The sequence below is a fragment of the Bos mutus genome, chromosome 2 (assembly GCF_027580195.1).
Source record: "Bos mutus isolate GX-2022 chromosome 2, NWIPB_WYAK_1.1, whole genome shotgun sequence".
In the NCBI taxonomy this organism is placed as follows: Eukaryota; Metazoa; Chordata; class Mammalia; order Artiodactyla; family Bovidae; genus Bos; species Bos mutus.
The window spans coordinates 36,315,988-36,342,284 of NC_091618.1; the positions used below are offsets into that span (position 1 = coordinate 36,315,988).

The 26,297-nt window shown below is 35.6% G+C and overlaps 1 protein-coding gene across 4 annotated transcripts in view; it reads left to right on the forward strand.

Moving 5' to 3' along the window:
- Positions 1-26,297, forward strand: part of ERBB4 (erb-b2 receptor tyrosine kinase 4) — a 1,231,440-nt gene that overhangs the window by 931,110 nt on the left and 274,033 nt on the right. For 2 of the 4 annotated variants that reach the window (XM_070387158.1, XM_070387172.1), the window contains exons 15-16: positions 6,754-6,908; positions 13,966-14,040. In XM_070387158.1, coding sequence (XP_070243259.1) covers positions 6,754-6,908; positions 13,966-14,040 — 230 coding nt within the window. Of the gene's footprint in view, positions 1-6,753; positions 6,909-13,801; positions 13,847-13,965; positions 14,041-26,297 lie in introns of all 4 variants that reach the window. The other 2 variants (XM_070387165.1, XM_070387180.1) reach the window with 1 other exon arrangement.

A 26,297-nucleotide genomic window follows, 5' to 3' on the forward strand; every position in this document is an offset into this window, starting at 1 on the left:
TTTTTCTCTAGACAACAGTGTCTATAATGTAGTAAGAATAAAGTGCTTTCTGGGAATATACATCACAAATGGATGTAAAATGGATGATATTATCTTATTTAAATGTGACAGATATTTAGGGTAATCTTGAGAGGGATAGATCTGAAATAAAGCAAGCCTCTGGTTTTATATCCTTGTCTGTCTGCCCTTGGTTTTATTTATTTTATTCTTTATTCTATTTCTTCCTCTTTTTTAAAACAATTTTGTCTTTTCTGACACACTTTCACTATTCCTATATAGTCCTATCAAGAAAGATAAGACAGGGAATGCAAGAAGAAAAGGGACATCAGATAAAGTCAAAGGAGACCAAAATACAAGCCAGAGAGGCAGCAAGAGAAGATAAAGCCTAGGAAATGGGACCTGATAAAAGCTGAAGTAGCTATTAAAGTCAGGTTAATAAAGCTTGTGTTGCCGTAATAAATAACCACCATATTGCAGTAGACTACAGAAAAATATTTAAATATATTTCATGTGAAGTGCACTGAAATTCTGGGAAGCTTTCTCAGACCCTTCCCTCATCCTCACTCTGTGATGGTCTGGCATTCCAAGAAGTTTTGAATTTATGGCACCTCTGGTGGCTCAGATGGTAAGGAATCTGTCTGCAATGCAGGAGACTTGATTTCAATCCCTCAGGAATGTTCCCTCAGGATCAGGAACATTCCCTGGAGAAGGAAATGGCTACTCACTACAGTATGTCACCACCCTTATGGAAGAAAGCAAAGAAGAACTGGAGAGCCTTTTGATGAAAGAGGACAGTTAAGAAGATCATGGCATCCAGTCCCATCATTTTATGGCAAATAGATGGGAAAACAATGGAAACAGTGACAGACTTTATTTTGGGGGGCTCCAAAATCGCTGCAGATGGTGACTGCAGCCAGGACATAAAAAGACACTTGCTCCTTGGAAGAAAAGCTATGACCAACCTAGACAGCATATTAAAAAACAGAGACATTACTTTACCAACAAAGGTCTGTCTAGTCAAAGCTATGGCTTTTCCAGTAGTCATGTACGGATGTGAGAATGGGATTATAAAGAAAGCTGAGCACCGAAGAACTGATGCTTTTGAACTGTGGTGTTGGAGAAGACTCTTGAGAGTCCCTTGGACTGCAAGGAGATCCAACCAGTCCACTCTGAATATTCATTGGAAGGACTGATGCTGAAGCTGAAATTCCAACACTTTGGCCACCTGATGCGAAGAAGCAACTCATTTGAAAAGACCCTGATGCTGGGAAAGATTGAGGGCGGGAGGAGAAGGGGATGACAGAGAATGAGATGGTTGAATGGTATCACCGAGACGATGGACATGAGTTTGAGTAGGCTTCAGGAGTTGGTGATGGACAGGGAGGCCTGTTGTGCTGCTGTCCATGGAGTCGCAAAGAGTCAAACACGACTGAGCAACTGAACTGAACTGACTCACTCCAGTATTCTTGCCTGGAGAATTCTATGGGGAGAGGATCTTGGTGGACTACAGTCCTGGGATCTCAGAGTCAGACACACTGAATGAATGACTAACACTTTCACTCTTCACATGTACATAAGACCCCCACATCAGCAGCAGGGAAAGAGGCCGGAGAGTTTAGCACCAGCAGTTTCTTAAATTGCTTCTGCTTAATTTCATTATCCATAGTAAGACACACCTCCCGTCTAGTGGTAGGGAATTTCTATATTCTATGAAGCTGAAAGTTCAGAGAATTAGATACTGGTGAACCATGGCTTTGTCTTTTACAGTAACTACCAAAGAAAAATGTCAATTGTCACTGAGAAAAAAAATGAAATATTTCTGTCAGGATTTAGACTATCCTTTAGTTTTCTGTCTAGATTATTGAGTTCAAGGATAGCTTAAAATCAGAGATAAGGAAGAATATTGCCTTCACCTTTGTTTGCTATTACTGCATTTATTAGTTCATTTACTGGACCTAGAATCTTAAAAGTTTTGGGAAAATAATGATAGAAGAGTACCCATTAGACACACATGTATTTCTTTAAATCTCTTTATTATGGAAATGAGATGAAGAATCAGTACATTTCATTCCTCTTGAGATTTGTCAGACTATATTTTTGTTGTGTCAGCTCTGGACATTTGATTTCATATCATGGTAATATAGTCAAAAGGCTAAGAGATGCTCTAAATATGAGGAAGTTAAAAAATATATTCTATTAAAGTATGCCTAAAGATTAAATGTGAATTTAATTTTAATTTTGTGTATTTTTTACATCTGTTGATTTTACCTAGACATTATTTTACATTAGAAGAATTTTATAGAAAAATAATTCCTAATTTTATGACTGCCTAATTTACTCCTAGTAAATTTTATTCTTGTGTTCTGAAAGACGACATCAGCTTGTCACTTGTCTTATACAATGTCATGCCACTGAGCCTACTGGCAGAGTAAATGATTTTGTATAATAGACAGCATTACGTGCCTAAGTACCCATGAGCAGGTGTTAAAATTGGAAGCATGTGAAGTATTCTTTTGGTAGGAAATAAGTTGCCAGTAGCAAACTCTTCAGGTTGAACATAATTCTATTTCATAGAAAAAATATATGTATATAAATATTAAATATATGTACATATATGTGTACATACATGTACACATATAAAATACATATAGGAAATTAAGAAAAATGATTATATATCTATATCTGTTTATCTAGTTAGACCTTAGGTAGATAGATTGATAGATTCTCACTTCAAAATAGTCAAAACGGTACTTGATTGAACCTCACCAGTATATTTCCAGGAATTTCTTTCAGATTACCCTCTTTTTCTTTGCACTGCTATTCTTCATTAGCTGCCTTTATCTTTAAATTTTAAAATATTATATTTCTTTTTAAAATTTTATTTTTGTATATGCTTTAAAAATTTTATTTTGTATTGGGATATAGCCAATTAATAAACGATGTTGTGACAGTTTCAGGTGGCAGCAAAGGGATTCAGTCAAACATATCAGTTCAGTTCAGTCGCTCAGTCATATGCGACTCTATGCGACGCCATGAATTGCAGCACGCCAAGCCTCCCTGTCCATCACCAACTCCCGGAGTTCACTCAAACTCACGTCCATCGAGTCAGTGATGCCATCCAGCTATCTCATCCTCTGTCGTCCCCTTCTCCTTGTGCCCCAAATCCCTCCCAGCATCAGAGTCTTTTCCCATGAGTCAGCTCTTTGCATGAGGTGGCCAAAGTACTGGAGTTTCAGCTTTGGCATCATTCCTTCCAAAGAACACCCAGGGCTGATCTCCTTTAGGATGGACTGGTTGGATCTCCTTGCAGTCCAAGGGACTCTCAAGTCTTCTCCAACACCACAGTTCAAAAGCATCAATTCTTCGGTGCTCAGATTTCTTCACAGTCCAACTTTCACATCCATACATGACTACTGGAAAAACCATAGCCTTGACTAGACGGACCTTTGTTGGCAAAATAATGTCTTTGCTTTTGAATATGCTATCTAGGTTGGTCATAACTTTCCTTCCAAGGAGTAAGCGTCTTTTAATTTCATGGCTGCAATCACCATCTGCAGTGATTTTGGAGCCCAAAAAAATAAAGTCTGACACTGTTTTCCCGTTTATTTCCCATGAAGTGAAGGGACCAGATGCCATGATCTTCGTTTTCTGAATGTTGGGCTTTAAGCCAACTTTTCCACTCTCCTATTTCACCTTCACCAAGAGGCTTTTTAGTTCCTCTTCACTTTCTGCCAAAAGGATAGTATCATCTCCATATCTGAGGTTATTGATATTTCTCCTGACAATCTTGATTCCAGCTTGTGCTTCTTCCAGCCCAGCGTTTCTCATGATGTACTCTGTATAGAAGTTAAATAAGCAGGGTGACAATATACAACCTTGATGTACTCCTTTTCCTATTCGGAACCAGTCTGTTGTTCCATGTCCAGTTCTAACTGTTGCTTCCTAACCTGCATATAGGTTTCTCAAGAGGCGGGTCAGGTGGTCTGGTATTCCCATCTCTTTCAGAATTTTCCACAGTTTCTTGTGATCCACATGGTCAAAGGCTTTGGCATAGTCAATAAAGCAGAAATAGATGTTTTTCTGGAACTCTCTTGCTTTTTCGATGATCCAGCAAATGTTGGCAATTTGATCTCTGGTTCCTCTGCCTTTTCTAAAACCAGCTTGAACTTCTGGAAGTTCATGGTTAACGTATTGCTGAAGCCTGACTTGGAGAATTTTGTGCATTACTTTAGTAGCGTGTGAGATGCGTGCAATTGTGCGGTAGTTTGAGCATTCTTTGGCATTGCCTTTCTTTGGGATTGGAATGCAAACTGACCTTTTCCAGTCCTGTGGCCACTGCTGAGTTTTCCAAATTTGCTAGCATATTGAGTGCAGCACTTTCACAGCATCATCTTTCAGGATTTGAAATAGCTCAACTGGAATTCCATCACCTCCACTAGCTTCGTTCATAGTGATGCTTTCTAAGGCCCACTTGACTTCACATTCTAGAATGTCTGGCTTTAGGTGAGTGATCATACCTTCGTGATTATCTGGGTCATGAAGATCTTTTTTGTATAGTTCTTTTCTGTATTCTTGCCACGTCTTCTTAATATCTTCTGCTTCTATTAGGTCCATACCATTACTGTCCTTTATCGAGCCCATCTTTGCATGGCTCGAAATCTTTCCTTGGTATTTCTAATTTTTTGAAGAGATCTCTGGTCTTTCCCATCCTGTTGTTTTCCTCTATTTCTTTGCATTGATCGCTGAGGAAGGCTTTCTTATCTCTTCTTGCTATTCTTTGGAACTCTGCATTCAGATGCTTATATCTTTCCTTTTCTCCTTTGCTTTTCTCTTCTCTTCTTTTCACAGCTATTTGTAATGTCTCCCCAGACAGCCATTTTGCTTTTTTGCATTTCTTTTCCATGGGGATGGTCTTGATCCCTGTTTCCTGTACAATGTCATGAACCTCAGTCAAACATATACATGTGTCCATTCTCCCCCAACACCTCTCCCATACAGGCTGCCACATAATATTGAACAGAGTTCCATGTGCTATACAGTAGGTCCTTGTTTGTTATCCATTTAACATATAGCGATTCATACACGTCCATCCCAAACTCCCTGACTATCCCTTCCTCCCAGCCTTCGCCTGGCAACCATATTACTCAGCCATAAAAAAGAATCAAAGAATGCCATTTGCAGCAACATGGATGGACTTAGAGTATCATACTGAGTGAAGTAAGTCAGACTGCAAAGGAGAAGTATCGTATGATATCATTTACATGTGGAGTCTAAAAAGAAATGATATAAATGAATTTACAAAACAGAAACAGACTCACAGACTTCAAGAACAAGATTAAAGTATTATGTTTCTTGATTTCCTGATGCCTTATATCACCACTTGTAATGTCTGGCCAGATGTAATACACTCCCATGAATAGACTGATCCCCAACTCCCTGCCTAATAAATAGACCTGTATGATGTCTCCTTGGTCTTGTCTGTCACATTCACATCATTTATAATTGTAAACCTAATAATATTAAACATCCCTCTCTATACTAAGTATATCTTATTTATCTAAATTATGTTCTATGTGAACTGTCATAAATGTTGAGCCTTATGGCTATAAACAAACTTGTGAGGACAGGAGTGGAGGTAAGAAGTTCCAAGGAGCAAAAAGAAGAGGAATCCTGAGAAAATATGGTATTCAAAAGGAGACTAAAACAAATTTTAAGTAGATAATATCATTCCTACTTATTATACAATTATTCAAAACAGTCAAATGTGTAAGTATATGAGAATATTTTAAGACAATAGCATTTTTCACCACGGTGTTCTCAATTTGATTTGTGAAAGCATTATTTATCATTTCTTGCATGCTTACTGTCCCAACACCAAATCCATATCAATTCCTTTGGAAAAATTTGTAGATGTTTGATAGGAATTTAATATTTTTACTTTTATTATGACATTTAAATATATTTTCCTGTTATTGCTTATTATAATTGTATGTATTAGATATTAGAAATTGTAAACATAAATATATAAAGTGACTTAGTATAATATAGATTATGCTCATAGTTATATCACCAGTTTTTAGTCTCTCCATATAATATTCTTTTGTATCCAGTTTATTATTGGAGTTTTTGACATTTGCTCATTAGGTCGTGCTTTTATTATGCTTAGTATTATACTGTGATTTTCTAAAATCTCTATTCATAGAGATGATATAATTTTAGCATTATAGGCTGATTTGAGATGGAGAGTAATTTAGAAATTAACTTTGATTTACCTAAAATGCCTAATTCCTGATAATTCAACCACAGAAAATTTTAAATTCATTGTTCACATACTCATGGTACTACCAAAGGAGAGTTTACATCTCACTTGTATATGAAATTCAGTGTTAAGCCTAATGCCTATCATTTCCTCATCTTCATTAATTCATGATCATATTGACATATTCCTAGTAACTGTGATTAAATATTTCTAGGAAAAATGTGTTGTTACCAAATACTGTTGCAGTGTAATCTCACTGGGAATAAATGACAGAAAGAAAATATTGATGTCCTTCTAGAAAATCACTGGACAGTTTTGCGGATTGAAAATCTATACTAGCAGCATCCCCTTTTGTACTTCTGAAAATGCTCTTCCTAGAGGACATTTCGCCATCCACTGAGGTCTCAGTAGCTAAACTAGATGAATACATTCCAGAAGAAAAGGCACCCATTTTTCTTTCTTTATTTTGTTTTTTTTTCCCTCACACTTTTTAGGGACCTGACAACTGTACAAAGTGCTCCCATTTCAAGGATGGCCCGAACTGTGTGGAAAAATGTCCAGATGGCTTACAGGGGGCAAACAGTTTCATTTTCAAGTATGCTGATCAAGATCGAGAGTGCCACCCGTGCCATCCAAACTGCACCCAAGGGTAAGCAACTTTACTGGCCAAAAACTCAATCAAGTGCATGTTGCTAATCAAAAGGTACACACATACATGTTTATCCCTGAGGCAGTCTAGTAAATATGTGATACTCTCATGTAAAATTCTATTGATCTTTATATATGTTGATTTTAAGAGAAATCATTTCTGCGAGAATGCTTTATGGAATTGAATTTATACCCACTAAAATGTTTCTATTTAACATTTTTTAATAACTTCTATCGACACCTTCATGAAGCTGGTATCACATATACATTGTGTGCAGTGTAGAAATTCTTCCAAATTTTGCTGGAAACTAAAGATATAAGAAAAAACAAGCAATTATACTTTTGAGATTCCACTTGATAAAAGTCTTTCACAGAGACTTTATGTTTCTTTGTTGTTACAGTCAACTTAAAGTAAGGATCTCTCTTTGATAAATGCTGCCTTGTATTACTCCTTCAACAAAATATAAGCAAAAGCAGTGATGATAAAAAAAGGAATTTAGTGATACGCATATTAATAAAAATGCAAGTACATTTTGTGAAAGTAATTCTATCATAGGTTAGCATATTACCTAATGTAACCGATGTAGGACAATTCAAAGATGGGTACACATTTTTTTTAACTTTTCAAAGGATGCATTGTTAAAATGAATAATAATTAGAATACCTTTGATATTGATAACAGTTGAATAACAAAGACATTACAGAAAGAAGAAAAGCACTGAACTATAAAAGAAATAGTGTCACTGCATCTAACGAATCTCAACAACTATTTCTTTAAAAGACAGCAAACCTATTTTAATAAGGACTTTTCCTTTTCTTTTTTTCCTCTAGAAGGTGAATAAATTTAGAATTGAGAGCAGGTTCACATGCTCTATCCTCCTTCTGTCCAAAAATCCTCTTCACCATTGCACACATGCACACACACACGTACAAGCACACGCACACTTGTGGAGAATCATCTTGGGTGCTTTAGATTTGGCAGGAAAGTATGAGATTCCGTAAAGAGATTTTCTGCCAGATTAAAGGCTGGCTAATAGGGAATACTGAAGAAGTAAAGCAAACCACATCATTTTCTGCCAAGAGGACATCAATTTGCAGATGCTGCTTCAATTCCCTGCAGGTCAAGAAATCAGCTTAAGTCACTCTGTGAAGTGGCGTATTCTCAAAAGGTAAAGTAATATTCTGCCATTCAAATTCAAATTCAGCTTGGAAGAGCTAATGCCACCTCACTGGTTTACACATAAACACATAGTTTGAGGATACTGAAATAGTCACAAAGACACTTTGCTTCAAGGAAACTAGAAAAAATAAGCTGCTCCCCTGGAGAGTTTTTGGCCCTCTCAGGTTAAGGATATTTCATGAAGAAACTGGTACTGTTGGAGCAGGAGAATCAGCAACAGAGAGGGAAAACTTTGCCTGATAAAGTAATCATCCACAAGAGGGTTTTATTGTTTTGCAGCTAAAATTAAACCAGTAAATTATTCAATATAATGTTGATGTCAACAGCTGTTGCCATTCAAAATGAGACCTTTTGCTGTTTTTGCAAATCTAATTACAACAAAGCCATTAGGGAAATGAAAGTGAGATCTCAGAGCCATACAGAGTCTGGATGCCTGGCTGGTATGTCTTTCTCCTAGTCCTTTTAAATCAGGATTACACAATAAAGGAAAAGATATATAGTGGTGGGAAAGTAGGAGGGACAACAAAGAGATCAGTTTACCACAGTTACAAACATTGAATGTCAACCAAAAGGGAGGATGAAGGTGGAATAGGAAAGAAATCTGACCAGATCATTTGAGAACTCTAGTAAAGATGGCTTTAAATTCACTCCTGCAGAATGATGGGGAGATGGAATTTGAATAGTGTATTCCCTGATATCTTCTAAAGTAAATGAATTCTATCACTGACTTAGTCCTGACAGATACTTATCTTTGTTTACATTTAGCTTCCTGCCATCCTTTTTCTAACACCCTCTGTATTGTCTGGGTTCACTCATCTGCATGATAGTTCTATGGTCTCAGCCCCAGAACGGACTAGGAATTTGGAATTTTTAAGTGCCTAAATCTTCCGACCTCTGTTCACTACTGTGGTGCTCTGTACTTTGAAATACTTTTAAAGAAGCAATGAGGTGCTCTGTGCACTCAGTCCCACTTTTTCAAATTGATCATGTAGTGATAGAATCTTTTCTTAGATCACAGGGGCAGTAGGGATGATGGGATGAGTGACTATTTTTATTCTAAACACACATAATAACTAAGCCATCAGTAAGTGTGAACTTAACCAGGCCGCCTCTACTTTGGGAAACAGCTTCTTTTGTTAATATATGCCAATATTATGTCAGCTAGATAATGCAGAAACCAAATTAATGAAAATAGTCTTTCAAATCACATTTTTCAGAAGGAAAATTCTAATTCTGAATATTGTTTAATGATTGCCTGAAAATAAAATTATCTATGTAATACCTTAAAAGCACTTTTACTACTCTAAAGGTATAATACATTAAATGTATTAACTCTAATAAGTTCTTTAGATATTTTAAAAATTTGTGATCCATTTAGCTATTATCAGGGGAGTCTCACTAATATTCCTAGAGAAAAAGGTTATAACATTGTCTCTTCTTGCCTTGACTAGAGGACTTTTATTTAAGCAACATTTCCCATTTCATTCATTCTTCAACTTTGCTATACTGAACACCTACTGTGTATCAGATCCAGTTATAGCTAAGTTCAGAAATAAATAAGACACAGCTCCTGACCACTAGGAAGTCACAGTCCAGTGAATTTTTATTCTTGCAATTTGTATCTCTCCTCCATTAGTGATCCCTCTCTATATTTTGAAGCGATTAACAGGAATTTAAAACATAGAAATGATATGCATATGTAAAATTAGCAAGATAGAAATTTTAAAAGAGGATTTGTAACCTAAATTTATAGGGCAAAGATTAGTTTCTTTACTATCACTTACATTCATGAAAAATGTCAATTTAATTTTGTTTTGAGACATGAACTAGGATATTTATTTTTATAGGGCATCTTTTAAAAATTCCATTTAAGGTTTTTAGTAATATTAGAATCATGGTTTCATATATAATTTTCTATATGCATTAATATTTTTCTTATTACTTCTTGTTATATTTTAAATGTATATAGTGAAAGAATTTTCATTAATGGAGAAAACAAGTAGGGCTGCTTGTGGGATTATTGTCAATACTTTTGTAATAACATTTTAAAATATCCTTTCATTTTAATTTTAAAATTTAGAAAACATTTTATCAAAGTATCTCAACTATGTTACTTCTATGGGTACATCAAGGTGTTTATAAATCAGTAAGTACAAGCATATGTTAAACACAGTTCAATATTTCAAATTTCAGTGTTTTTAATAACATAGTTTCTCTTTCTGAATTTTCTGAAAAGTATCTATTTTAGGATACTGATTATGTAGAGAATGGTATTATTCCATATTCTTATTCAGTCTCTTATTTGGGATTTTGACTTCAAAAGTTTGATGTTTCCATTATTTTTTTATTTTCCTGAATCAATATGAATTGCTATGCAAACTTGTTGCTTATATAGAGTTGACATAGAATATATGTATTAAATACACAGCAACTTGTATTGAGTTTAAAAATATGGCCACTTCAGTCATACTCTTATTCTTCTTCCTTTTCCATTTTTCTTTTATCCTCAACTTATGTATACCTTGAAATTTCAAATATCCTACAAAATTTCCTAGATAAACTTTCTTGACCTCACATCCTGCCCCCTCCAGAGATCCTCCCTTTTCCTTTGCTTCTATTCTCATATTTCCAATTTGCTTGTCATAACCACCTAAATTCTAGTGACCCTGACAATGTCAACTAACATACTTTTAGCAGTTCTCTTTCTAGACCTGTCTTGTACTGAAAATGATGATCATCCAATTCCTGAAGTTTTTTCATGACTTGGACTGCCACGACACGGCAGTTAATTAATTTTACTCAATCATATTTTCCTGTTTCTGGCGTATGAGCTCATCTGATATCATTTACGAATTTTTGGAGTTCTTTGGGTTTCAGTCTCACTCTTTGTTCTCCTCACTTTAAAGATGCTTCTCCAGCCATCACATCTATTTTACATGATTTCAACCTTCTTCTGTATGCTGTTTCAAAGCTGGATCATTGTACTTGTGCCTCCAGCTTCCCCCTTCTCCTCCGAAACTCCTCCCCACTGCTCATCTCTCCAGCTGCTGAGGAACATTTCTACCTGGATGTAGGACAACCACACTAAACTCTAGGTAACCATGAACTGAAATCATCACCCTCTCCTGCGTGAAAAGACACGCACAAAAGAAGGTGTCGCCTTCTGTCTGGCATTCTCCCACCAATGGTACCACTGTTCTCCAAGTTTGAAATATGAGTCATCTTTAACTCCTGGGCTCTATCCACTTCCATCATCAAACCAGCCATCAACTACTTTTTTTTTAACCTCCCCATACCTTTCTTAAATCTGTCCCATTGTCTCTTATCCTAGTTACCATTCTCCCCATTTAGCATCATCATCTCTCTCTTACTTAGACTAAAACAGCCTCAGGGCCAAAGAAATCTATCTGAGGGCTTCTAGCTGACTAGTCTTTACAGGGCAAAGAGATCAATGTTATAACATATCCAGCAAGTTCCCAACTTCCTTAAAACCCTGCAGTGGTGTCCCACTAAGTTTATTTTTAAACAGATGGTATTCAAGTTCTGGTTTCTATTAAATGATCTAGCTTCTTTTTTTCCTTCTGCCTGTTGTGTCATATTTTGTTCTCTAACTGTTCAGATTTATTTGTATCTGTGCATACACACCCTACCTTTCCTCAGATCTATGCTTTTGCTGCTGCTCTTTCTTACACCTTAGGAGTTATTGTCACTCCAATCCAGGGCTCAGGACCCTGAACTTCAGCCTCTTAATTTCTCCATGAAGGTTACCATGATCTTCTGAAGCTGCCTATACCTCCTGCACATCTCCTAAGCCACTCTTTTATGTCCCTTATTACATTTATCATTTTATACAATACACATATGTTTATGCATCTGTCTCTTTCATTAAATTGTAAGATCATTAAGAATAGGAAAAATGTCCAATTCATCTTTTTCTCCCCCAAGCTCCTGGAATAGTAGGAACACTTAGAAGACATGTGACAAAGGGTTTTGTTTTGTTTCACTCATTTAAATGAATGAAAATCTTTCATTTCTCACACTTTCCCCTCAAGTTAAATGTTGCTTTCACATATTTTTATCTTTCAAAGATGATTAGAAAGACGCAGTTTGCAAACTAACCATAGCTTTCAGATTATCACTTAGTCATAAGAAGTAGATGATTGATTTTACAAAAATGGCAATATCGTATTAAAAAAAACATTTTGAAGGAGATATAATAGGAAACTAGAAAAAAAAGGACTCCCTTAGAATAAAAGAAAGCCATCTAATACAATTTGGAATCTTTTATAGCAATTAAATTTTTATTTTTAGAAATGGTTCTCATTATGGATTATGAAACCAATCCAATGCTATGTGCTTTGTATTTTAATTTTAATTTATTTGGTTTTTTAAAAGATTTTTTCAGTGTATATTTTATTTGCTTTTGTTGAAACACCTTTTTCTTGTATTTCTGTACATTAAATTTTTTCTGGGCCACTCAAAGCCAATTTTCAAAAGAAAAATAATTTTTCACCTAGTAAGATTATGATAACTGATATTGATTAAGTAGGAAAATAGTGACTTAATTATTGTCATACAGAGTTATATTTGTTTACTACTGTTCTATAATTTTATATAGATATAATGGACAGTCTGGCCTTATACATAAGAACTTTATTAATTCACTATATAATGATTTTAATTTCAGCTTCTTTTTCAGTTTTAGAAGTGAGGATTTGGAAAAAAAATATTGCTAGCAGAATTAGTTCAGTAAATCATAGCTGTACAAGGAACCTTGATAATGCACTAGAGCTGTATGTCTATAATGAGAGAAAAGGGAAAGAAATACAATTCAAATGCACTGGAAGATGGAAGGAATAATATTTCTATGGTATTTCAAAATCAGAATTTTGTGTACTTACATTATTTGACTTAAATATTAACCTCAGTGGATTCTGTAGTTACCTGAGTCTCAATTTATTCATTTCCTTGTGGTGTATTTATTTGTTATTGTTTGCATTAATTATTATTGCAGTTTATTAAACTGTTTTTATTTGCCTGTTATGGCACTGCTCTTTTAAAAACAAGTTCAAGATAAACTGCAGTATGGTGAAACAAGTTAATCTGCTTTTTAAATGAATTCATGTTTATAGATAAGTATGTTTTAAAGACAGTCACAACCAAGGGATGGAGTAATGTGATTATGTAAAGTAACCATGAGAATAGCATTAAAGGTTGTTAACTCATTTTCTGCTAAAATCAATTTTTAATGAGTATAAAGCATCAGTTTATTCTATTACATTGAATAGCTCATGTTTCCTTTTTTATTTATTTTGTTTTTCACTTAACCTTAGAACATTTTAGAAGAAACTGTATACATGAGACCAATTATAGCCATTGAGATATTAAATTCTTCATCAAGATATATAATCATGAATGATGCTAATGAATTTAAAGTATTAGAAATGAACAATATGTGTTTGGAAGTTATCCACAGAAACAGATTACACTTTTCTTTACATGGACTTGTTTCTCTGCATTCTATTTATGTGGTATTTGCACTTCTGGGCATCCATCAAGTAATCATCTTCTCACCAGCTTTAAATTCATGATGTTCCAAAGTTGTCTAATAACTATAATTAGGGTTTGACACAATTGGTATTGGTCTTCCTGATTCTTTTGAAAAATGACTAATTTTTCTTTCCTTGTATTTTTACAATTTGGACCTTCTGCAGGTGCATAGGCTCGAGTATAGAAGACTGCATCGGCCTGATGGATAGGTACTTGGTGTGCTTGCTTCCCATGTTCTTCCTCCGAGGCTCCGTGTGAGCACGGGTGCATGTGTGTGCATGCCACTGTGAATGGAGAATGATGTTTTCTGTTCTGTAATTGCCTGCAGGTGTAGCGGCCCCACTAGTCATGACTGCATTTACTACCTTTGGACGGGCCATTCCACTTTACCACAACATGCTAGGTAACATCTACCATGTTTCCATTTTGTCATTCAAATCCTTTCCCAATTATCATGGATAAAAAAAAAAGAAACAAAGAAACTACTAACCAGTTGGGTAAAGTTTATAATATGTTACATCAGGGAGTAATGAGAGAGTTATATAACTCTTTACATTTCAAGCCATATTTCTTACCTCTTTTTCCTTTATTCATTAAGATTTTGGAATCCAAATTAGTAATATCATTGATTTCTTTAATTTTGTATAATTTAAACATGATTTTAAATATTAACCTAGAACTTTAATAGAATCTTTATGTTCTTAATTATGTAGATGATTGCAGAAAGAAATATCTTTAAGAGGGTAATTTGCAAAAGTCGATCTGTTTTCTGAGGTGTTTCTTACTTGATTTAATTTCTGACTTTATTTTGAACTGATTGGTATATTCCCTAGGTATCAGGATTACTATAAACTAAAGACTGTATAGAAAATATTTAGTATAATACAAGTTAAAAAACAAAGTATTATGTTTATACAAAAACCTATATACAAATGCTTGTAATGGCTTTATTCAAAATCACCAGGACCTGGAAATTATTCAGATGTCTTTGAATTGTGGTATATCCATACCTTGTAAAATCACTCAGTAATAGAAGGAACAAACTGCTGATATACACAAAACATGGATGGATCTCAAAAGCAGTATGCTAACTGAAAGAAGCTAGGTTTTAAAGAGTACATACTATAGGATTCCATTTATATGATGTTTTGGAAAAGGCAGAACGATGGAGAATGAAACTGATCAGAGTTGCCAGGAACTGGGGTGGCAGCAGAGGGAGATGAGATCTATTACAAAAAGTTGTGAGGCAATTTAAAGAGATGATGGAACTATTCTGTATCTTAATAGTGATGATGGCTGCATGAACGTATGGACTTGTCAAAAATGGCCATACTTTACATTAAGAAGAATGAATTTTACTGTACATAAATTATACCTCAATAAATTTGACTTTAAAACATGTTGTGTTTAGGAAAATAGCAACTGTACAATGTGGTATGGAAATACTGTTAGCTTTCTTTATGAAACAAATTAATTGTATTTTTTGGAAGAGAAAATAGTGCTAAATTACAATTAGCAAAGTAACCATTTTGGATAAAGCACAGCTTTTTAATGTAAACTTTTGACTGAAGTGTAACATATGTATTGTAAAAATATGCACAACATAAATGTAAAGCTCAATAAATTTTTCCAAATGAAGCATTCGTGTAATCATCAGCCAGATCAAGAAACAGAATAGTATCAGAACCAGAAACACTTCTTGAGGCCCGTTTCCCTTGAGCTAACAATGCAGGTCAATTTGCCTGTTTTTGTACTTTATATACATTGAATCATGCACTATGTACTCTTTACATCTGACTTCTTTTGCAAAATATTATATAAACGAGATTCATCTATGTCATTTAATTTAGTTGTAGTTTTTATTTATATGATATTTTGCCTTTAAGTGTGTTTAAAACAGTCAAACGTATTTCTTATTAGTAAATTATTTTTAATAAAATAAATACAGAAATCAAATTCTAAAAAGAAGAATGTGGTAATTAAGTGATTTATACAACAGTGGCACTTTGGCATTTGGGCACAATCAAGATCTATTAATACAAGTGTTTAGAGCAATGTCAAATTATGAAAAAAAATAATAAATGAGAGAGAAACAGAGAGAGAAGGAGGAAAAGAGAACCTAAGGCCCAAACTGCAGTTTTATACACAAATGTCTGTTTACTCCTATATATATATTTTTCCTCCTTGAGACTTTGTTGAGTCACTGTACTATCACTTTGAAGCATGTATACGCATTTGTTTTTAATGATTTTTTATAATCATTGCAACCAGTTAACAAGAGGCAATATAGTATGGTGGTTAAATGTTCTGTCTTTGGAATCAGATTTTCTACTGTTTTTTAGATGTGTGACTGTAGGTAAGTTCCTTAAATTATCTGAGCTTCGCTTTCTTCATTATACAATAGGACTATTAATATCATTCGTAAGTTGGCTTGGAGGATTGAGTGAGTCAATAAGATAGTGCTTGGTTTAGCAAAATCACTCAGTACATATTACTTATCATTTCTCTAGATAGAAAATATTTTAAATGGTAGGGATGGAGGAGCATACCTCTCCAAAGGGTAGCAAGTCTCTCAGAGTAACTCAGGGAGCTTTGATATGTCCCTCTGCCCCTTTGATAGGCCCTTTAAAGGAAGGGAGGACATTTCTTTCATCATCTTGAAAATCGCTATCTTAACAAGGGCCACTGGTACCAATGACAATAGGTCAGAGGCATAGACATATGGAGAGTCAGAGAAAGTGTTAAAACCATAGTGATAGATGACTTAGGTTTTCAGTGATAGTAATTGAGGTTTATCACTCAAAATCATAGTGTGTCTTACAAATTAATATTTCCAACATTTAAATAAAAGTGGTTTGGAAATTTTCATTCCTGTTGTTTACATAGATTTCCAGGCCATTCCTTTTAGGCTTAGGTTAACAGGTCAAATTCATATTAGCTTTCCCATAAATAAGTGTGGGTTTTCCTGGTGGCTCAGATGGTAAAGAAACTGCCTGCAATGCAGGAGACCTGGGTTTGATCCCTGGGTTGGGAAGATCCCCTGGAGGAGGGCATGACAGCCTGGAGAATCCCCATGGACAGAGGAGCCTGGCGGGCTACAGTGCATGGGATCACAAAGACTCAAACACAACTGAAGTGACTCAGCACTACACAGGACTGGATATAGACTGTAGAGTTCAGCCCATCATTCTGACGAAAAATCACCTGTAGACCTTGATACAGGTGAAGAGCAGAGATTCTTGAATGTAAAAACCTGGGGTCAAGTATTGACTCTACAATATTTTTTATCTGCAAAATGAGGACAATAATGGCAATTTTTAAAGTGGGAATTCTTATATCTCATAAAATTGGTGTGAAGATTAACTGAAATAATGAAAAAGAACCATTGTTTAGTATGTGTGCACTGATGGTAGTTATGAATCTAGTTGAAATATTAGTAAAATAATCTTTTAAAAAATTTCATGAGGTTGTGCTCTATTAGTATTTTATAGCAGGTCACTAATCCAGTAATTCAATGGTATGGAATTAACACATCCAAATTTCTCAGGTTCTAAGCACCTAAATTTTGTATTACATTTCTTAGTATAATGATTTCAAATAATTGATAGTAGATAGCTAATTGTTCCTTTTAGATATCTTTGCTGCTGCTGCTGCTAAGTCGTTTCAGTCGTGTCCAACTCTGTGTGACCCCAGAGACAGCAGCCCAACAGGCTCCCCCATCCCTGGGATTCTCCAGGCAAGAACACTGGAGTGGGTTGCCATTTCCTTCTCCAATGCATGAAAGTGAAAAGTGAAAGTGAAGTCGCTCAGTCATGTCTGACCCTCAGCGACCCCATGGACTGCAGCCTACCAGGCTCCTCCATCCATGGGATTTTCCAGGCAAGAGTACTGAAGTGGGGTGTCATTGCCTTCTCTGAGATATCTGTAATTAATATCTGTTTTTAACATAAATTTAAGGCAGTTTAAGTTATTCTATTCTTATGTTGACTTTTACATTATGTTGACTCTGTTCTTCAGTTGTATTGACTTGTTGACTGACTTATCAGATGCTGTTTATAAGGCAGTTTGGAATTTGTATAAAAGATTTAGCTTGGACATTTCAGAAAATATTTATGAGTGTGGAGTGTTTTGACATGTGTTGGATGAGAAAGAACAAGTATCTCCTTTCAGGTCCTTAGTATTGCAGTAAATGCTTACTTCTCAGAAATGGGGTGGATATATGTTTAATTGAAAGCAGGGAACTAGTTTAGCAATATTATATTTCAGGTCATTTCTCATTTTTAAATTCCAGCACAGTTTAAGCTTCTATCTTAATTGATTAAAGTAAATTTTATATAATAGGAGGACAAAAACATGATAGAAAATACTTGTTTTAAGTTTCATACATAATATTTTAACTGGGAGATTATCCAAAACCTAGTTTTCTTTTAGTCACAGAAAATTACATTGAGCATGTCAATGTGGTCATTTCAAGATATTTAAAGTTCATACTCCCTACTGCCCCATTATCCTCTATTCTGTTTCCTAAACCAGCAGGAAAAGAGATTGAAGATTTAAATGAAAACAGGTGAAATGTTTCCAATCTTGATCGACTTTCATTTTCTAAGCAGTGTTATTCTTTCCCAACCCTGCAATTTACGAATTGGTTTTCCACACTCCATTTACCTTGTAGGCTGCTGCTGGAATTTCTTCCAGGAAGATTGGATAGGATAGAATAGAATTTATTTTTTTACTTGTAGTCTCCTAGAATATGCTACTTACAATGAAAATTATGCTTGATATTTTGAAACTTCTCCATACTTTCCTTATTTGAAATAAATTCCTTAAAAATAGCATTTAGGTTTAATGTTCTTCCTATTCCATCAAGAATCTTATGAAGAAATGCATTTAGAAAAGTTTTATTTTTAATATTCTTGATGCTATGTATTTTAGCTTGTATATATGCTGTTTTTGTATAGATTCTGCTGGAACAATGTATTCTATTCTATTCTATTTCAGTTTCTTAGTCAAATATCTATCCAGAGCTTTTAAAAAATCTTAGCTTCTTACTCTCCTGGAGCCTAAATTTGTTCATCTCAACAAGGAAAGACTCTGTTGGCAAAGCATTTTTTTTTTTTAGTTAGCAATTCAAACTTCACTAATTTTTTATTGAATTTATAACTGACAGAAATTATAACAGCTAATAGATGTATGTTCAAACATTTTTATATGGCTATTTGTTTCAACTCAATTATTCTAGATGCTTCACAATATGAAATAAGGTAACTGAACTTAGTTTAACTCCCTAAATCTCATATAGGCAGACATGTGAAAAGTTTCATGCCTGTGTCACACTTTTACTTTACGATATAGTTGCTGCTGCTGCTGCTGCTAAGTCGCTTCAGTCGTGTCCGACTCTGTGCGACCCCATAGACGGCAGCCCAACAGGCTCCGCCGTCCCTGGGATTCTCCAGGCAAGAATACTGGAGTAGGTTGCCATTTCCTTCTCCAATGCATGAAAGTGAAAAGTGAAGTGAAGTCACTCAGTCGTGTCCAACTCTTTGCGACCCCATGGACTGTAGCCTACCAGGCTCCATCCATGAGATTTTCCAGGCAAGAATACTGGAGTGGGTTGCCATTTCCTTCTCCAGAGGATCTTCCCGACCCAGTGATCAAACCTGGGTCTCCTGCATTGCAGGCAGAGGCTTTACCCTCTGAGCCACCAGGGAAGCCCCAATGGTATCATGGTTTTCCCTCAAAACCTATTTTGAAATTCAAAATATCATAGATCTGGATTGTATACTTGATAACTAAATGATACAGTTAAAAAAAAACAAACAGCTTTGTGATTAGGGAGGGTGAATGAATTGTTCAACTACTATATGCTTTCTATTACCATGTAAACAATTACCATAAACATAGCAGCTTAAAAACAGAAACAAAAATAAAAGAACAGTTCTATAGGTAGCACAGGCATGGCTAGGTTCCCTCCTTAGGATGTCACCAGGCTGAAATCAAGGTGCTGTCTGGACTGTGTTCTAAACCGGAGCTGGGAGTCCTCTCCCAAGTTTAGTCAGGTGATTGGCAGAATCCAGGTATTTGCAGCTGTAGCACTGTGGCTGTCTTCCATTGCTTGCTCTTTGCTATGCGCATGTAGCATGTCACGTAGCCTGTTCCATCTTTAAAGATGGTGACTGTGTGCCAGTTTTCTCATTATTGAATCTTTTAGTCTTTATCTCTGTGACCTCTAGACTCATTCAAAGTCACCTGAGATTAGATCAGGCCTACCTGATTGTCTCTCTGTCTCAAGGTCAAGTGATTTGGGACCTTAACTGCACTGCAAAATTCTTTTACAATTCACCTAGAATAGTATTTGATTGAATATCTGGGTAAATGTATGTTTATACACTAGAGGCTGAAATCCTGGGAGCCATCTTTGAATTCTGCCTACCTGGCCTACTATATTACTTCCAATGATTTTTTTCTTATTTCTGCCTGTTCTGGAAGGAATTCTGTTTCCTTCATCCCAGATAACTTTGCCATATAAGAACACCTTTAAGTCCAAGAGAAATTGGTCTCACTAACTTCAAATAATATATTCCTTGTTTGTCTGAAAAAGAGCGAAAAACAAACACTTAAATTATTATCCTAGAAGTAAAATCAGGGTTCTTTTGTACATTTATTTTCTATAAGGTAAGGGGTCAATATACACACTGGCTGTAGGTGTTCAGTACTCCATTTGTGACCAGTAATTCACAGAATAATCAGGATCAAACTGCCCCAGTGTTAACACCAAATTTATGGCATTTCTTTTTATTTATCAGAAAGGTGAGTCTTCCCTAAGAGTGCTCTGCTGATGCTACTGCTCCTAAGTCGCTTCACTTGTGTCCAACTCTGTGCTACGCCATAGACGGCAGCCCACCAGCCTCCCCGTCCCTGGGATTCTCCAGGCAAAAACACTGGAGTGGGTTGCCATTTCCTTCTCCAATGCATAAAAGTGAAAAGTGAAAGTGAAGTCGCTCAGTCCTGTCTGACTCTTAGCGACCCAATGGACTGCAGCCCACCAGGCTCCTCCGTCCATGGGATTTTCCAGGCAAGAGTACTGGAATGGGTTGTCATTGCCTTCTCCAAGAGTGGTCTAAACCTATTCTATTCAATATGGTAACCACAAGCCACATGTGATCACTAACTTTGAACATCGTTAAAACAAATTGATATGTACTGTAACTGTAAAATGTACACTGGATTTTAAAGACACCATATGTAGAAGGGAACATAAACTATCTCATTAAAATTTTGCCATATTGATTCAAATGCTAGTCAGTTCAGTGGCTCAGTCATGTCCGACTCTTTGCGACCCCATGAATCGCAGCACGCCAGGCCTCCCTGTCCATCACCATCTCCTGGAGTTCACTCAAACTCACGTCCATCGAGTCAGTGATGCCATCCAGCCATGTCATCCTCTGTTGTCCCCTTTTCTCCTGCCCCCAATCTCACCCAGCATCAGAGTCTTTTCCAATGAGTCATTTTGGATATATCGGGTTAAATGGAATTTTATTATAATTAATTACCTCTTTTAAAAATATGTCTATAAGAATATTATAAATAATCATTTGCTTGAATTAGATATTTCATGGACAGGACTGCTCTAGAGCTGTCATCATAAAACTTGGAATACTCTTATCAACAAAAACCTTATATCACAAATTCATCTATGCAATTATATAAATAGAGTTTATGATATATATTTAAAATAATGAAATAAAATTTCACATATAAAAGCTAAATTTTTTATTGCCTCCTCACTTTGGAGTTCACAGATTTTGATTCTAAAATGTGATATCTAGATGGAGAGGTAGTAGGTCTTTTTCCTATGAATATTTTGCGCAATAAGTGACAGTCTTATTCGCTCATTTGTATCCAACTTTGCAACCCCATGGACCGTAGCCCATGAGGCTCCTCTGTCCATGGGATTCTCCAGGCAAGAACACAAAAGTGGGTATCCTTTCCCACCTCCAGAGTATCTTCCCAACCCAGGGATCAAACCTGGGTCTCCTGCATTGCGGACAGAGTCTTCTCCTCCTGCCCCCAATCCCTTCCAGCATCACAGTCTTTTCCAATGAGTCAACTCTTCACCTCAGGTGGCCAAAGTATTGGAGTTTCAGCTTTAGCATCAGTCCTTCCAAAGAACACCCAGGACCTATTTCCTTTAGAAGGGACTGGTTGGATCTCCTTGCAGTCCAAGGGACTCTCAAGAGTCTTCTCCAACACCACACTTCAAAAGCATCAATTCTTCAGCACTCACCTTTCTTCACAGTCCAACTCTCACATCCATACATGACCACTGGAAAAACCATAGCCTTGACTAGATGGACATTTGTCAGCAAAGTAATGTCTTTGCTTTTTAGTATGCTGTCTAGGTTGGTCATAACTTTCCTTCCAAGGAGTAAGCATCTTTTAATTTCATGGCTGCAGTCACCATCTGCAGTGATTTTGGAGCCCCAAAAATAAAGTCTGACACTGTTTCTACTGTTTGCCCATCTATTTGCCATGAAGTGATGGGACCAGATGCCATGATCCTTAGTTTTCTGAATGTTGAGCTTTACGCCAACTTTTCACTCTCTCTTTCACTTTCCTCAAGAGGCTCTTTAATTCTTCTTCACTTTCTTTCATAAGGATGGTGTCATCTGCATATCTGAGGTTAGTGATATTTCTCCTGGCAATCTTGATACCAGCTTGTGCTTCTTCCAGGCCAGCATTTCTCATGATGTACTCTGCATATAAGTTAAATAAGCAGGGTGACAATATAGAGCCTTGACATACTCCTTGTCCTATTTGGAAGCAGTGTTGTTCCATGTCCAGTTCTAACTGTTGCTTCCTGACCTGCATATAGGTTTCTCAAGAGGCAGATCAGGTGGTCTGGTGTGCCTATCTCTTTCAGAATTTTCCACAGTTTCTTGTGATCCACACAGTCAAAGTCTTTGGCATAGTCAATAAAGCAGAAATAGATTTTTTCTGGAACTCTCTTGATTTTTCCATGATCCAGCAGATGGTGGCAGTTTGATCTCTGGTTCCTCTGCCTTTTCTAAAACCAGCTTGAACATCTGGAAGTTCCCGGTTCATGTACTGCTGAAGCCTGGCTTGGAGAATTTTGAGCATTACTTTACTAGCATATGAGATGAGTGCAAAAGTGCGGTAGTTTAAGACTCTCTTAAAATTATATTTTGTAGCCAACATTTCTGTTAAAATATTGTTTCCATTTTTATATGTCATAAATGAGCAATATTTAAGCAGAAACATTTCTTAAGTGTAGGTCAAAGTCTCTATTTTTATGCCTTACACACATACTAAGATACAAATACATTCAGAAAAGAGTCCAAGGTATTTCCCCAGATAACATACATACATTGGATTGAACCCTAAGAATCTTTTCCTTTTTTAATATTTCCTACTTAACTAAAGGAATCTAATTAACTGGGACCCCCTTCTGTGATGTGGTTATATAAAATGATATGTGGATATTAGCTTAAATTGCTCTCTTCATGATTTTTTCTTATTACCTCAGCACATTCCCTAACTAATCATTCTTTCATAAACATACAATTATTTTTAAACTATGTATGTAGGCAGGAGCTAATTAACAGAGAGCACTTTGATTTGCCAGTGAAATTCCTCACAGTTATTTCATTATTTGCTACCATCCCCCCTCAAACAAAAATAATATAATTTCATTTTAGTAATTTCATAGTAACTCATAACCAATGAAAGAATAATCTGGAAAGGGAAACCCACCTCTAATAAACTCTGAATGCTTGTAGCCATTGTGATTTTTATAGCATTCTGTTCCTCTGCCCAGAGTAAATGATTCCATATGTTTGAGTCATTTATGGAATAATTATAGGTACTTTTAGTAGATTTAAAAATAAAACAGCAATAGCAAAACCTCTTACTATAAAAAGTTTACATATTGAAGGGAAAAAACTCTTTCTTTTTTAAATGAAAAAAAACAAAATTATTTCTAAAATTGTTTCTTGAACTTCTGTATCGCAAATTCTAGAGTTCAAATCCCAAGTTCAAACCCCAGGGGAAATGCCACCATTGTACTGTGCACCAAAAAGAAAGAAGCAATGGAAAAATCAAAACGCCACTTCATATTTCTTTCTTAGAATAGTGTTGCTTTTTCCAAAATCTTCTCAGATTTAAAGCTTGATTTTTGCCATTCTTAAAAAAAAAACAAAAACCCTAATATATGTCTATCAGGTGTACCACATTGTCACATTTAACTTTCATGATATAAAATAGTTAGCATCATTATCATTTAACAAATGAAACTGGTTCAGAGTAATTAAGCAATTTACAAAAAATCACTTAACTGATAAGTCAAAGAGCAAAGATTTGACCTCAATTGTGTCTGATTGATTCTAAAAACCACAGTTTCTTCTTTCTACTAGATTGGTTCCCAAGTGGAAGAACAGTTAAGAGCAATCCCTTTGGTGAGGATGATTTAATATTTTATAGCCTAATAAAACAATTTCACCCATTATCTTTCCTTTAGTCCTGGCTTTTCCCTATTTAGCTTTCTTCTGATGTATAGCATTTTATAATGCTTGTCCTCACACATATTTGATTCTAATAATACACCTGGTATTGCTAGATCAGAATAGAGCAATACTTCCCATGTTCCAAACATATACTCTTGTAGAATGTAACATTATAATATAAATATATTTTTACTTTCTATATGTTAATACATTAGTGACAAAGCAAAGACATTTATGAATGAACATAGGTGATCTCTTAAATATTTTCTAAAGTGGCAGTTATTTATAAATTCTGAATGGATTTGGTAAAAGGGCTGTGGTTCCATATGAGAATTGCTTCCATCAGACCAGACACTAATTTGAAATTAATGCGGCCACCCCCAGACTAATTTATCAAATGTGGAATTAAGAATCGAAGCTTTATGGACACTCAGAAATAAAATATCAGACAATATAGTGCTGGGATTTGGCAGGGTTTTTTCTTTAGATTTTCCTCTCTGGTTTGTTTGTCCTGTAAGATTTGTGGGTTATGTAAGATTGATTGAAAGTTGTAGTGAGGACAGAAGGTAGAGGATGAATCCCTAGATTATGAGTTACTTGATTGTGTTTCATAAGGTGAAAAGCACTTTCTGCTAAGAAAAAGTCTTCCCACTGTTGATACAATCAAACGTACCATATTTTGTTTTTTTTTGAAATGCTAAAACAAGAAAAACTTCACTAATCTATGTATGCTGCTTAACAATAACCTGCCAGGAAATATTTGTTATATTTACTACATGTCACCACTGAGGAGAGAATGAACAAAAAATTCACACAATCCCTAATATAAAATTTATGGTGTAATAAAAGAGACAAAATATTCAATATCATTTTCTAATTATTTATTTGCATTTTTATTTACTGTGAGGAAAATTGTAAATGGATTGGATGGTGTTGTGATAGTAAAATAGAAAAATATTGCAGATGACATCTGGGTGTTTTATCTGACTTAACTGGGTGACAGATGAACTTAATTGCAAAACAGAAATAGAGACACAGATATAGAGAACAAACTTATGGATACCAATTCGGGGAAGAGGGTGGTGGGATGGGATGACTTGGGAGACTAGGATTAATATATATATACACTACTATGTATAAAATTTGCTGACTGTATAGAGCTTCTCCATCTTTGGCTGCAAAGAATATAATCAATCTGATTTCGGTGTTGACCATCTGGTGATGTCCATGTATAGAGTCTTCTCTTGTGTTGTTGGAAGAGTGTGTTTGTTATGACCAGTGCATTTTCTTGGCAAAACTCTATTAGTCTTTGTCCTGCTTCATTCCGTATTCCAAGGCCAAATTTGCCTGTTACTTCAGGTGTTTCTTGACTTCCTACTTTTGCATTCCAATCCCGTATAATGAAAAGGACATCTTTTTTGGGTGTTAGTTCTAAAAGGTCTTGTAAGTCTTCACAGAACCATTCAACTTCAGCTTCAGACTTAAATTGAAGAAAGTAGGGAAAACCACTAGACTATTCAGGTATGACCTAAATCAAATCCCTTATGATTATACAGTGGAAGTGAGAAATAGATTTAAGGGCCTAGATCTGATACATAGAGTGCCTGATGAGCTATGGAATGAGGTTCGTGACATTGTACAGGAGACAGGGATCAAGACCATCCCCATGGAAAAAAGAAATGCAAAAAAGCAAAATGGCTGTCTGGGGAGGCCTTACAAATAGCTGTCAAAAGAAGAGAAGCAAAAAGCAAAGGAGAAAAGGAAAGACATAAACATTTGAATGCAGAGTTCCAAAGAATAGCAAGAAGAGATAAGAAAGCCTTCTTTAGTGATCAATGCAAAGAAATAGAGGAAAATAACAGAATGGGAAAGACTAGAGATCTCGTCAAGAAAAACAGAGATACCAAAGGAACATTTCATGCAAAGATGGGCTCGATAAAGGACAGAAATGGTATGGACCTAACAGAAGCAGAAGATATTAAGAAGAGATGGCAAGAATACACAGAAGAACTGTACTAAAAAGATCTTCATGACCCAGATAATCACGATGGTATGATCACTCACCTAGAGCCAGACATCCTGGAACGTGAAGTCAAGTGGGCCTTGGAAAGCATCACTACGAACAAAGCTAGTGGAGGTG